Source organism: Sander lucioperca, chromosome 23 (genome assembly GCF_008315115.2).
Source record: "Sander lucioperca isolate FBNREF2018 chromosome 23, SLUC_FBN_1.2, whole genome shotgun sequence".
In the NCBI taxonomy this organism is placed as follows: Eukaryota; Metazoa; Chordata; class Actinopteri; order Perciformes; family Percidae; genus Sander; species Sander lucioperca.
Genome location: NC_050195.1, coordinates 16058373 through 16073624, shown reverse-complemented (window position 1 = coordinate 16073624; position 15252 = coordinate 16058373). Strand labels below are relative to the sequence as shown.

Sequence of the window (15252 nt, the reverse complement as noted above, 5' to 3'; positions counted from 1 at the left end):
CTGCTTCGTTCCACTACAATCTAACGTTAGCATACTCATAGCTAACTATTGTAGCTGCATGCTAACGCGACATAGCGGAGCATATATAGCTAGCTATATATGTACGTATGTAGCAGGACTCTGTACCGTAAAAACTCACCAATAAAGCCTTCTAAACCAAATACTAAACAAATACAAATACAGTAAAGTGACCGGAATTTGGGGTGAAATGTCCAGCATTGAGCTACATAATAGTTTGCTAGTTTGCTTTTTACAGGCGGTACGGATCGGGTACTGACACCCACACTAGAACAGAGGTTTTTCTGACGCTGAGGCAGTTTTTTCTGAGGCTAACAGAGGTTTTTCTGACAACTTTTTTTCTGAGGCTGACAGAGGTTTTTCTGACGCCGTTTTTTCTGAGGATGAGAGTTTTTTCTGACGCCGTTTTTTCTGAGGTTTTTCTGACGCCGTTTTGTTTGAGGATGAGAGAGGTTTTTCTGACGCCGTTTTTTCTGAGGCTGACAGAGGTTTTTCTGACAACTTTTTTTCTGAGGCTCACAGAGGTTTTTCTGACAACTTTTTGTCTGAGGATGAGAGAGGTTTTTCCGACACTGAGGCCGTTTCGGTTGAGTCTGACACGTGAGTCTGAGATCTGAGGATGTCCTAAAATGAACACCGTAGGGGGGGCAGGTGCCACCCCAGGCCCCCACCTCTAGACCCGCCCCTGCACAGGCAGCATGTGGTACTGACAGCAGCAGCACTTGAAGGACACTGACAGCCTTTTAAAGCTTGCCCTGACTTCTACCCGGTAACAGTAAAGGGAAGTCTGATCCTACCCTTACATCAAAAACTACATAGACAACACATACATGAAAGTCTACATGCACACATCAAATATTATCAAGTTGTGAATAAGCACCCACTCCCTTACTAACCATTTTGTTCATAAAGGTAGACATTTACTCTCACTAGGTTATTTTCTTTATTTTCTTTATTCAAAGTTCCTACATCAATTAACAAAGACGAAGGATTGATTTTGTATGGATGAATGTTAATTACTGGATGATGTACCACACCTGATTACTGACCTGAGTAATGACCTGATTGGCCAGTTGGAACTGGAGAGGCGGGCTCTAATCCTATATGTGTAAGCAGAATGTGAGAGGGGTTTTTTGGGCTGTTTTGTTTGAGGAGCAGCACCAGGACAGTTTGAGCAGAGTAAAGAGGAGTTCCCTCTGTGTTTTTCTCAGTTAAATTGAAAATTAAAAGTCTGCCAGTTTTCCCAGCAAACCTTCCGGCCAGTGTGATGTTCTATCTGCTTCATGCTTCCTCTGAGCTACAACGCACCTCACCTTGCAACACAACACAAGTATAAGTGTAGTATAGGTGTAAGTATAGTTTGTACTATAGTATTAGTAGGTATTAGTATAGGTATAAGCAGGGCTTTAAATTGACATACGCCAACCCGCCAAATGCGGGTAAACATTAACTTTGGCGGGTAACATTTGGAAGTTAAGAGCCAATTTGGCCGGAGATGAATGAAGCGAAGCGTCTGTTTGAATCGGCCAGCTGCAGAAACGATCCGACAAGTCAGGGTGTCCAGATTGGTCTGTTTTCCGCCAAGAAATTTGGGAAGTTTTGTGTGTCTTCGACTTGGAAACGTAATCTTTATCTGGCAACACTGCTTGTTGTACTAATCCTACATTTCCCATGAACACTAATTAGTGACACGTCAGACAACCGTTAGCTACGTGCCTAGAGATTTCATGGTACGCCGAAACGGAGACGGCGAACGGAACGGAGCCAAACGAACCAGAGGAGCTGAAGTTAAAGTAAAGTCAGTAAGGGTAACAAACAAACGTGGCTAGTGGAAAATCTGATTGGCTGGTAGATTTAAAAATTTACTAGCCATGTTATCTGGCGATCAAAAAAGAGAATAAGTATTAGCTTTAATTACTTTACACATCATATAGAAATAGTTTTTTCAACGTTCTTTTATCCATTTTTTTTCCTCAAATGCTATAACATTTTATAAAACACCCAAATTCAATAAAAGTAGTGGACTGATCAGTTATTTTACTTGTGAAGAGCGTTGTAGGGAACCATTCAGGTTATTTTTTTTGAAAGTGTGGTTAAAAGAAACCCAACTTTCTGATATAGAAACCTTTTGAAAATGGGTCAAATTTGACCCGAGGACAACAGGAGGGTTAATAAATTAAGATTGTACCTGCATGCTAGTACTCACACACTCCCAGCCGCTACTCTGACTTGATAAAGGACATGAAAGTCTTTAAATGAATCAAGACTGTGAACTTTATTTCTGCTTCACATTGCTTCACATTTCTTCTCAGAGAAGGCTGCCATATGCACAGCTTGCATGTGGGTGGCATGACACCTATGGGAGTCAGTAGGGGAGTGGGCAGGGCGCAGGGGGCCGAGTCCATGACTAATCAGCACCCTGAGCAGGCGGCCAGATGGGCCTTTTGGATCATCTGGGGCTTAGGAAGACTGTGCTGGTGGCCAACCAATCAGAACAGAGAACAACAAAGAGAAAACTGTGGACACCATTTGGTTCAATTGAAAAAAAGAAACACTAAATATTCATTAACGTTGGGTTTAGGATACTGTAATTTCATTAAGCAGATGTAAAACAACAACAGTGTTATATTTACAAAAAGTAAAGTAAAAAAGGCATGCAAAGAAAACCCTGAAAACCCTCAAGGGGCTTGGCATGTTGGGTTCCTAAAAAATTCAACGAAAGGTAGCATAATTATAAAAAATAAAACAATATTTAAAACATAGTCTATGAAAAAAGGGACAGAAGAAAGGAACAATTAAATGAGGGCAGAAAATAAAGAAACAAGAAAGAGAGAAAAGGAAATGTATTCATAAACAAAATTAAAAAATAAATACATTAGGCTACTGAGACAGTACAATATTTTTCAAAGATTTTTTTAAACTGTGTATCTGTCCTTTGCTACTTTAAAGGGTAACTACCATTCTTTTCAACCTGGACCCTGTTTTCCTCTGTTTTTGTGTCTAAGTGACTGATGGGAACAACAATCTCTGAAATTGGTCCAGTATTAAGCGAGATCACTGCAGTCGGCAGCGGCGAAACAAGCTACAATGTACACAACATACAATGTCTGACAACATTATGGAAAGGATTTCTAAGAAGGTCGACCATTCCGTTAAAGAGTAAGATCCTTTTTTTAAACATAAAAACATCCGTGAATTTGCATTTGCTAAACCCACCAGACTCCATGTAAAATAAACAGCAATTTTAGCATCGTAAAATACACTTCATTCAAAGTCGACAGAATCAAAATAAAACTATGAAAAGCCATTTTGGGTCGTCTTTCCACTTTTCCAACCATCACAACTCTAGTTTTGGTTGAAATAAACACATAGTTTACCGATTTTCATGTGAAAATATGTTGGCTCTATACACACTAATGGTTTTCCATTACATGGTACCAGCTCGACTCGCCTCGACTCTACTCGCCTTTTTTGGTTTTCCATTACGAAAAAAAGTACCTGGTACCTGCTAACAGGTACTTTTTTTAGTACCACCTCAGTCGCGGTTCCAAGCGAGCTGAGCCGATACCAAAAGGTGACGTGAAAGCGACAGACGGGGGTGTCCTGAACAAACCCGCTATTTTTAAACAGTTTAGCCAGCTGTGTTTTTTTTTTTACTGGGTTAGGGTTAGTTTTGGGGTTTTTAGGGTTCATTTGAAACAAAATGTGTCTTCTGGCTGTGGCAACAACAACACACCTTCGACGTTCTATGTGTGTGTGTGTGTGTGTGTGTCGCGTTAGGTCACGGCAGTTTACTGCGGCGCCGCTTGTTTTACAGTTCTGCGGAGGCTCCAGGCAGAGCTTTCGCCGTAGCCTACATACACACACACATGCTGGCTCGACGCACACACCAGCGCACAAGTATAAACATCAGGCCACTTACATAGGCTACGGCAAAAGCTCTGCGTGGAGCCTCCACAGAACTGTAACAAGCTCAAGTGGCCTGATGTTTATACTTGTGCGCTGGTGTGTGCGTCGAGCCGGCATATAAGACGACCAGCCACGCTGAGGCGGTACTAAAATCTACAATGGAAAACGGACGCACAGTGTGTCGAATCGAGTCGAGGCGAGTAGAGTCGAGGCGAGTCGATCAGGTACCATGTAATGGAAAAACGCCATAAAAGTATTGCTTTTTTTATGGAGTCTGGTGGGTTTAGCACTAGCGACTTCAGAGCTGTTTCTGGTTAAACAGAAAGGTCTTAAAGAGGGTTTTAACAGACACTTAGAATATTAATCTGAGCCTTTCAGTGACAAAACGAGCACTTTTGTGAACATAAATACAAGCTGGACAATTGTCCTATTAACTTACATTGTAGCTTGTTTCGCCGCTGCCGACTGCAGCGATCTCTCTTAATACTGGACCAATGTCAAAGATTGTTGTTCCCATCAGTCACTTAGACACAAAAACATATAAACATTTTCAGGGTTTTTTGGTGTGCATATTGGTGTACGTTCAAAACGAGAAACCGGTTATACCAACTGTTGCTAGGATACAAACAACAAAACAGCCTTTGCCCTCCTGCCCACAGAGCCTACCATAGACTGTATATAAGAATGGACCAACAGATCCCGTTGCTCTGGACGGAGACCAGTGAAGGCCTTTAGAAGCACTTTTCCGGTGAGCGCTGAGCGTTACTGTGCAGCCTCCAACTGAGAGAAACGACGTAAATGTGACGTGAGCAACGTGTCTGAAAGTTGGAAGTCTTCTGGTAGCTGTGCCAAGAGAAATCTCAATCATTCCCAATCTTGCAGAGACGGAGAGCGTAGATATATGTAAGGAGATAACATGGACACAGGCTAATTATTGCTAACTAAAATGTTAGTTAACATTAGTAATTAAACTTAAACAGCTAATGTAAGTCCAAACTGCCTGCGAGCTTCTCCTGTACTATACGGTAATTCCTCTACTATGCGACAGTAAGTCGCGTGGTTATGACACAATCGTTAGCCTATTTTTACAAAAACGTCTGCTACGGAGCCATAACATGAGGTACAAGGTAATGGAGCCTTTTACACATTGTCGTGTTTCTTTAGAAATAAACAATGGACAAATAGAGTCTTTAAACTCTTCAGATGTAAAGTTATTCGCTGTCAAAGTGATGTCAAAATGAATGGCAGTCTATGGAATGCTAACGTCAGGTGATCGCTTTGTAGCATCAAAATGGCGCCATAGGAGATTCGAGCTCTGAAGCGAAGCTTACCCCCTTGGAGCCTACTCTGCCGGGGTTGGACACAGGGAGATTGCTAACCAAATTGTCTGTTCCCAGTGGTGGAATGTAACAAGTAAGTAAGTAAGTAAGTAAGTAAGTAAGTAGTAAGTAAGTACAAATACTTCGTTACTGTACTTAAGTACATTTTTCACGTATCTGTACTTTACTTAAGTACAATCAATAGTGCATACTTTTGACTTTTACTTTGTTACATTTTGCAGCAATTATCTATACTTTCTACTCCACTACATTTCTACAACGTTCCGTTACATTTTCGGATCAGTTTTTCCCCCTGACAAAACGTCTTCCTGACCGTCACACGTTTGCAGTCCGCAGGGAAGCCTTCAGCACCGGCTGTCCAGCTCCCGGTGCCGCTCGCGATATTACGAATCCCACTATGGCCACGCCAAGACCCGCCCTTCAATAGCATTTATTGGCCTGGCGCGTACCGCTCCCGGTACTACCGCTGCTCCTGTTACTGCTGCTGCTCCCGATACTCTGCTTGGTCAGAGTATCAGTGAAGCATCCGTTCACAAAGGGTTAATATACAACCCGTATATCTATCTTAGAAACACTCCCGGTCCTCCTCAGCTGTGAAGCCACGTACTTGTTGTCAAAGCCCGTGTGTTCTCGCTAAATAAATGTGTGCAGCATTCACTGACCCGTGGGAAATAATGCAAAGTCGAGCTTAATGCAGATCACCCTGATAGATTGAAGAATTGTAAGTCAGAATGTAAACTGGGCCACAGATGGTAAGCACAATTACATTAACCTAAAACTAACTTAATTAAAATGCCACAGCCCATACAGTTTTTTTTAATTATTAGAATATAGACATTAAGATAATAAATCGTTATGCAAGTACTTTTACTTTTAATACTTAAAGTACATTTAAAATCAGGTACTTTTTACTTTTACTTAAGTAGGGTTTTCATTGTTGTACTTTTACTTTTACTAAAGTAAATATATCTCTGGTTATTTGTACTTTTACTTAAGTACTGAGATTCAGTACTTCCTCCACCACTGTCTGTTCCCTCGGCAAAGAAGTCTCCCTGCGGCGGGGAAGCGGAGGGAATCTCTTGGGCGAGGACCCCTGCTACACCCCCCACCAATTATGTATTTTTTTCAAGGTTTACTCACACGCAGACAGACTGGCCTCTCAGCAGCCATCACTGTAAAAGCGGCAGCAAGCCACACCCACAAGCTCCTCAGTGCCACACGGATCATTAAGCAGCTCTATTAGAACACAAGACGTTTAATAAGACCAAAGAATCATCATCCCCCTGGAAGATGGAGATAGAAGATGTTTCAGTGAGCCTGATTTAATTATAACGCTTATCATCATTCACTTATACAGCACTCAAAATAGAAGTGCTTTGCAAAGACATAACAAGAATAGCAAAGCAAGTGTGTGTGTGTTTGTGCTTGTGTGTGTGTGTGTGTGTGTGTGTGTGTGTGTGTGTGTGTGTGTGTGTGTGTGTGTGTGTGTGTGTGTGTGCATGTGTCAGAGGTGATTGCATTGCTCTTTATACACTCATTATTATCCACATAGTGGGGGTTGGTGCTGTTTGAGCATTTTAATCTAAAGAGCAGGAATCCAGCCAAAGCGTGCGTGTGTGTGTGTGTGTGTGTGTGTGTGTGTGTGTGTGTGTGTGTGTGTGTGTGTGTGTGTGTGTGTGTGTGTGTGTGTGTGTGTGTGTAAGGAGATTTTCATTGTATACAACTGATTTCTCACTCCTGTCTAATTTTTTTATTTTTTTTATTTTAAACTGTAAAGTGGAGCAGTTTAGAGGTTGATACTTAAAAATGAAATCAAAGTTTTGAAACTTGTATTTCTCAGTAGTATATCATAAACCAGTCTCGCAGAGCCGTGTCAGTGCTGGAGTAGGGATCTAGCTGCATGAAAAAAACATTTTGGAAAAAGGGGAAAAAAATGCTCTGGTTTCGTTGTATTTCTTTAAACCAATCACAACCGTCCTGGGCGGCGCTAAACCCCCGGATGCAGCGATGGCAACCCTTGCAAAATAGATAGTGGAGAGGGAGGGGAGGTACATCATGCGCCGGATGTCAGGCTTTATCCCAGCACTGCACATCTGGTAAGCAAGACTAATCAGAGAATGACAAACTGTCAACCTCAGATGCTACAAAGAGTCCCAGACTCATGTAATTACCATTGTCTTACCACGGTACACTGAAACACCTCTGCTGCCACTGATACCGGAGAGTGTAAGCCCGGCCACGTGGTGTGAACTCCACTAGCTTCATTTACAGACTGGCCTCCCATCGCTTTGTCGTTACAGTTTTTTTTCGATCGCTAAACGACAGTGGTCACAACTGAAGCCACGTGCAAAACTCTAACTACAGTCTGCACTACCAACAATCACCTGAGCTAAACAGTTCACATCACCTGCAAAACTCATTCACAGCAACACAACTCTTCACACACGTCTCAGAACAGGCTCAGAGCAGCCAGACACTCAGAACAATCCTCACTGAGACAACACACACTGTCACTCAGAACACACTGAGAGGAAAAACACTCAGACACAAGACAGAACATACAACTTTTCATCTTTACAGTTTGAACAATTTGAGTGACTTCACACTATTCAATAGTTTCTTTAAAGAAAAGATATATATTTTATAATATACCAGTTTTCACATAAGGTAAACAAGAAGGAATGGAAATCAGCAGTTTGCTTCAATATAGTATTTTGTCTCTAGTAATTGATGGAATTACTGGGGAAAAAAAACTAAAGGTGCATAACAGTAACAACGAATAGTGTGACTAATCCTGCCTCTCTCCAGCATCATGCGGCAAGTTTTCTTCATCACACTGGATGTCTGCATCATCTCTAAATACTAATGAATGTGGTGTTTCCATTGCTTTCACCTCCATTACTTTCTGAAAAACAGTAAGAACGCCGTTTTACTATAGTAAAGATTTTGTGTTTTTCACTTTTTTTTAAGAGCTGTGTACATAACCTCAGACATCTTACCTGGACATATTGGTGTCTTTGCTCTTTTACCTGTTCACTGTTTCTCTAGAATGGTACAGTGTATAACTGCTTCATTCTTATTTGGTGTTTCTTTATTTGCAAAAAAAGGCTTTCTGAGCTTTCCCTATATATACAGTATATGTTCACTAACTAATCTAAAACAAGATACCTGCTTAGACTTTCAGCTGAAATTGCAATCAGCAGTGTTTGATAGGCACCAGACTGAAATCCATTCTGTTTTGAATGTGTGGTTAACAGTTTTGACAGCAGTGTGTTAGCATTTGAACAAAGTGCTGTAGATCCACAGTGTTATGCATGTTGTGGTTAAAAGTCATGGGATAAGTGTGTAGAGTTTTGAAAACTGTGTTCAAGCAATGAAAAACGAAATAGAGTTTGGTCCACATGAACTGCTTCTGCACACTGTAGTTAAAGTTTTGCACATATAGCTCCAGTTGTGCCCACTGTCGTTTAGCAATCGAAAAAAAACTGTGAGAGCCGTGAATGCGATAATGAAGTCAGTCTGTGTGAACTGCTAAAAAACGCTGTGAGCAGTGTCAACGGGCCTTTTTTTCACCTGCTATTTTGGGATTAGCCTGCATGTGGATGTGTGTGTTCAATTCTTTATGTCAGAATGGGATGGTGACTCCTCTTTGTCTTCTATCTGCTGCATGATGATGTATTGTCCCAAAAAGCACCAGATGACTAATTTACAGAGTAATGAATTAATAGGAATTTGCATATGTGGTTTTGCAATTACTGCTGTGAAGTAATTACTTTGAGATAGGGAGTTTGAGTTTAGATGTTGGTGTGTGTGTGTGTGTGTGTGTGTGTGTGTGTGTGTGTGTGTGTGTGTGTGTGTGTGTGTGTGTGTGTGTGTGTGTGTGTGTGTGTGTGTGTGAAAAAAACATGAAACCCAAGAAAGGCATCCAGGGAGGCGGGGTGCACACAGCAGAGTCAGAATCAGAAAAGGTTTTATTGACACAATAAATACACTTAAATGAGAATTTGCCTTGGTGAAAGGTGCATACATAAACAAACAAAGGGATGGAGTGGGGGGTTAAGAGTCAGTGTTAGTGGGGTTCCGGAGCTCTGTCTGAATGGATGCCAAGCGGTTTGTGGATAAAGGACATGGAAGTTAACTATGCGTCTGTTCTCATTGGGAGTGGTTGTGTTCAGTGTGTCTGTTTGCTGGTCATCAGTGCGTTTCTATATTAGTAACACAGATCCAGAGGTGTTCTCTGGAAAGTGGAATTGCAAATTTTTTTTTAAAAATGGCCTCATGCAGGGGCGATTCTATGATCAGAGCTTTAGGGGTGCCTGGAACCCTTTTAATGTCATTTTTTTAGTTTATTTTTTCTCAATTGCTAAAACACTAAAACCCATTGGCTGAACAAAGTTCTCATTTCCCTGAACTCATTTAGCTAATTGTGCAGTCTGTTGTCAATACTTTAAACCATTTCACATGGTAAAACATAATTTGCAGATCTCACTTAGACTTTTCAAACTTGAAATTTGCAGCATATCAAACACTTCATTTTCTGCATTCTGGTGATTTTTTTCTGCAAGAATTTGTGCCTTTTCTACATCAAGTCATGGTGCAAATGTCTTCATTTATGTAAAGGAAATTATTATTTAACATTTGTGGGGGGGTTGTTGCACTGGCAAGTTTTGATTATATTATATATTTATGATGTGATGCGCTCTGTCTCTATGGTGTGGTCTCCCTTATATTTGTCGAACTATGAGCTCCAATCAGTCCCCATGCATGCAGGGAACAGACTGGCACTGAATCCCTCAAGACTGGGAGCACTGGGAAAGAAATATGGAAGCGGGGGGGAGAGAGGGAGAGAGAGAGAGAGAGAGAGAGACCATCCCTGGAGAGTTAACCTGCCCGCTGACGTCGTCAGCAGCAGATGGCATCAATGTCTTTCCTGCTGGAAGAAGAAGAGAGACAGTGGAGAGACAGAAGAGAGGAGAGGAGAGACAGAAGAGAGACATTAAAGAGGAGAGGAGAGACAGAAGAGAGAGAGGAGAGGAGACGAGAGACAGAAGAGAGGAGAGGAGAGACAGAAGAGAGACATTAAAGAGGAGAGACAGAGGAGAGGAGAGGAGAGGAAGAAGGGAGGATGAGGAGGAGGGGCCGATGTTTGCTACTGAAAGCCTGTCTGAGAGTGTCTGGATGCTCTCTGGAATGTAACACCAAAACTGGGTGAGAAGCTCATCGGTCCACTGACAGAAGGAGATTTACATTAAAATGGACCATCTGTCAGATTATTGCCTGAGGTTGACTTGTCTAATTGAAGAAGAATAATAGGCTACTACTAAAAAGAAGGTGGGCTTGTTATGTTCATATAGCTATGTGACATGTTTTTGTTTTTTCCGAACCTATGCTTTCTCATTGCATGGTTTAGGATTTATCCCGGTTTTGTGCCAGAATAATTGTTGTTTGTCTTTCTTCACACTTTCCGTCCCTTTTTCACAGACTATATGTCTGTTTGTATTTGTCTTTTCCTGTTATGTATTGTTGAATAATTGTAGGGAACCCAACATGCCGAGCCCCCTGGGGGCTTTCTGGGTTTCCTTTGCATTTCTTTTTTTTTTTATTTAATGTCTCCTTGTTTTTTAACAAGTGTTATCTTGTTATGTTCTGTTCTGTAGTGGTATGTTATGTACTGTAGGCATGCTCCTAGATATTTAGACATACACCCTAAGAAATATCTGTGTACTTACAGTTGTATGTCTGTATATTTTAACAGAAATTGTCCATTGTACATGAGTCACAGTTGTATTTTTTTTCTTTTACACAGTTCAAATTGTTAATTCTTTTTGTCGGCCACAGAGGGTTTGGGAAATTAAAAAGAGTCTACTTTGGCACTTATTTTTCTACCTTTTTTTGTATTTCTCGAAAGATTTTGTCGCTTTTTTATGACCTTTTGTGGGACTTTTTTTTATTAAATTTGTGCCTTTTCTTTTCTGACCTTTTTGGTGCTTTTTCGGATGTTTTTTCTTCTAACGTTTTCAGAAGTTTACTACCTGAGCAGCTTGGTATGAGAGCATTGTATAGGACTAAAAAAAAATTCTGTATTTTAAGTGATCTGCTGTGTCACATAACTTCCGTTTTTTCTTAAATTACGGGACAAAGTCTGGGTAAGAACTCTTTCTGTTATTTAACTGATTTATTTCTTAGAGTGTAGACCCGTCATTCTGACTCCTACTTCAATAGTAAAAACTATGGAATTATAAGAATAATGGGGATCATTCGCCATGTAGTTGAAGGTACATAGGTTGTTTCTGAAAATGCAGGTGGGAACAAGCTTGTCTATTATTTATTTTTTACAATAATTACAATAATAGATATGTAACAGGTCATATTTCCCGTTGGGGATCAATAAAGTTGTATCTGATCTTACGTCTGATCTCTGTCAGGCATACAGCATTTTGTTAAGCCTGTCTTATATTCATTTCACAGACTCAGAGACAGTTTTTTTCCCTTACAGCCGTCGGCACAAGTCATTTTTACTGCTGCCATTCGGCATCCACTATGCACCTGCTGCACATTAACCCTCTGAGGTCTAAGGGCATTTATAGATATCTCCTTGAATTCTTCTTTTAAGGGTTTTTGCATATAACCTGATCCCCGTGTGTTTAATATCAAAATGTTCAAAACAAACTCATCTTTCTGTATGGTGACGCCCAAAATTGTTCCAGAGCAATGTGTAAAGAGATAATTTGGCCCTAAAGCGGAAATATTTCTCAAATCTCTCATGAAATTTTGTAGAGTGTTAATAGAGTGTTGTCAATCATCGCTTTGACTCGCAGGGTTACGTCTTTTGTCCTCAGAGGGTGAAATACTTTAATATGTATTTATTTATCGCATTGTCATCCCACTGGATGTCCTTTTTTGTTGTGTTTTTTTAATGTTTTTATGTTGGAATGCATCACTTGAGTGTCACAACTAATTTTGTTGTATTCATATGCAATGACAATAAATGCTTTTTAAAGGATTCTGACTGATTCCCCCCCAAACGTGCTGCAGGAGAACATGCTGACTCTGCCTTTTGATGAGCCGCCCTCCAACCAGACCGGCAGTCCCTTCAGGACCAGCTGGGCCGCCAACCAATTAATCAGATCGGTTAAGCCAGAGCCTGGCAGAGCCCCGGAGGACACGTTTGAGTCCAGGAGAGGAATTGGAGAGAGGGATGACCGAGAGGAGGAGGAGAAGGAGAAGGAGGAGGAGGAAGAGGAAAAGGAACAAGGCGGTGGTCAGAGAAGAAGGGGTTCATATAAAAAGAAAGCAAGTCAGGCCCGGCTGGAGCGTGTCCGGCTGCGGCGCATCGAGGCCAACGCACGGGAAAGGAACCGCATGCACAGTCTGAACAACGCGCTGGACCGCCTGAGGAAAGTGGTTCCCTGCCACTCCAGGACACAGAAGCTGTCCAAAATAGAGACGCTCCGCCTGGCCAGGAACTACATCTGGGCCCTCGGCGAGATCCTAAACACCGGGAAGAGACCGGACCTTCTCACGTTCGTCCAGACTCTGTGCAAGGGTCTCTCCCAGCCCACCACTAGCCTGGTGGCCAGCTGTCTGCAGCTCAACCCCCGCAGCTTCATCTCAGAGCCAAGCGGGGAGTCCTTCCCCCTCTACCCAGCCTACCACCACCACCACCACGGGGCGGAGGCAGTGGGCTGCAGCTCGGTGGACAGCGGCAGGCCCCTGGGCTCCTTCTGCGGCCCCTACGATTCTCTGTATGACAGTCCCTCTCCCGACGGCTCCAGCCCTCTGGATGCAGGGACCCTCAACCCAGCCGTCAACTTCGACGGAATTTTCTCCCTGAAACGCGAGGAACCGGGGGACTACCGGAGCTGTCACTACGGCCTCCGTTACTGCTCCGTCAGCCAGGGCTCCTCCACAGACCTGGGCCCGTACGACGTCCGCCTCCGGGGTCAGTTCTACCAGGCGCAGGAGGAATTGAACAAGCCTTTCACTTATTAATGAACTATGTATATAGAGATGTTGATTAAATTGGAAACCCCAAATCATCCCGCTGATATTTTGGGGGGCCACTTGGTAGGGCTGCACAATATATAGTTGTAATATGCGCAATAAACGCATCGTGAAAGACTGCGACACATCCAAAGACACTCAGAGATTTTTTGGGTTAGTCGAAAGAAAATTTCAAATATCAATATCAATTCAATTTGTTCAATAAAAGAAAGCTGGAAATGTTTCCTTTCATTTGTTTTCAAATCCAACAAGCAGTTTGTTGTATTTTATCAGAATACTGAAAGAAGAACTGAGAAAACTTTAACATCTGTTCATGTATCGCAAGTAATAGTGTTATCGCGATGTCCAACAACGTTATCGCATATTGCATATTTTCCTCATATCATGCAGCCCTACCGCTTGGCTGCAGCCATCTGATGAATGATAAATGATAAATTCATCTAAACTGAAGGCTAATTGTCTGGGGAGCAGCGTCTTTTGACGAGGAATGCTGTGGTCTTGGAAGGAAAACGCACACACACACACACACACAGACACACACACACGCACATTACCACGCACACACACACACACACACACACACACACACACATGCATATGCCTACATACACAAGCAGACACACAGGTCGACACATGGCAGCCATATTTAGCATTTTTGTTTGGTTTTGATCTGTTTGGTTGTTTAGTTGACGCTGGTATTTTTACTATAACAGAAAAGAAGGCACAGGGAACTATGCAATCTGCATTTCTCATCATTATTAATAATGATGTAATTCATTATAGAATAATCAATGGATTTTTTTCCTTTTAATTTTATGAAAAGTATTGAGTGAAACATTCAATGAAAAAAAGAAAATAACTAATACTGTATATGGTTTTATATGGGAAGCTGGAATTCTTCCCGACTGTAGGCTATGTAAGTGGAATTGGACAGCCATTAGGCCCACACTGATTTAGATATTGGTGGTAATAATTTTCCCTTACACTCAGGCCTTACCATGTTAATAAGAAGATTATTTCACAATTAAATAAAGCAAAATAAGTATAACCACTGCAGCTATTTAAAATGAATTGGAATTTATTCAGACTTAATCTATTGTCAAATGAAATGTGCAAACATTGTTTGTTGTTTGTTTGGCCACAGTTGGGCCGATATAAGAATGTGCCGCTGAAATGTGATGTGATATGGTTTTCCTCTCATTATTCGGCCCTCAGTGAGTGTAAGGGGGCTGCTGCTGTTTCTCTCTTCTTCTTTGTTTTTTTTTTTTTTGTTTTTTTTTACTGAAGAGCCTTATTCTGAAAATGCATCACAAACATGACTTATGCAAATGGGTTTGTAGGCTAACTCTTACATTTTGGCCAAGAAGTGGATTTCTTTTTTTTTTTGAGGGGGGGGGTGGTTCTATTCTGGTGCACTATACTTTTGCTTAATTCAACTCTTTGTCACAGCTTTGTTACACATGACAAATAAAACACGAGTGAAAACAAGTGATGAAAGTATACGGCGTGTTCCTAAACTGTATTCTTTGCACATTTTATTAATTTATTTATTTTATTTTGGAAGCAACAACTACTCGTTATACGCTGTTTTGGCTGGAGGTGTAGGATAATTTTTTTTTATTTTTTTTTTATTTTTATTTCTTTATTTAAAAGGGACAATGCACATTAATCAATATGAGCACAGAGTCCAACATGTAAATGTGCCAGATGTAGCCATACAGGCTAATTTTCATCTGCAGTCCCTAGCAAGTTGATGGCTTAAAACAATAGATACGCTACAACAATACAACAACTACACATAAAACAAGAAAGACATAGGCATAGACAAGTAAAATGACAACAACTATTCCAGATCATGACAACTGGCAGGTTGATGGCATGAGAAAAACATAACACAAGTAGCATACACAGTAGACACAGGTGAAAGTGCATAGACACACATTAGAACGCATCAACAACACACACAGAGACACTACTGTAG

The 15252-nt window shown here is 41.3% G+C and overlaps 1 protein-coding gene across 1 annotated transcript; it reads left to right on the top strand.

Moving 5' to 3' along the window:
• The first annotated feature begins 10345 nt into the window (after positions 1-10345).
• Positions 10346-14834, top strand: neurod6a (neuronal differentiation 6a). The gene is made up of 2 exons (XM_031300161.2): positions 10346-10598; positions 12303-14834. The coding sequence occupies exon 2, from the start codon at positions 12309-12311 to the stop codon at positions 13257-13259; it is 951 nt and encodes a 316-aa protein (XP_031156021.1). The 5' UTR covers positions 10346-10598; positions 12303-12308; the 3' UTR covers positions 13260-14834.
• The last annotated feature ends 418 nt before the right edge of the window (positions 14835-15252 follow it).

What these genes read in the sequence shown, in the direction of transcription:
- neurod6a (XM_031300161.2), top strand. Translation starts at nt 12,309, where the DNA reads ATGCTGACTCTGCCTTTTGATGAGCCGCCCTCCAACCAGACCGGCAGT.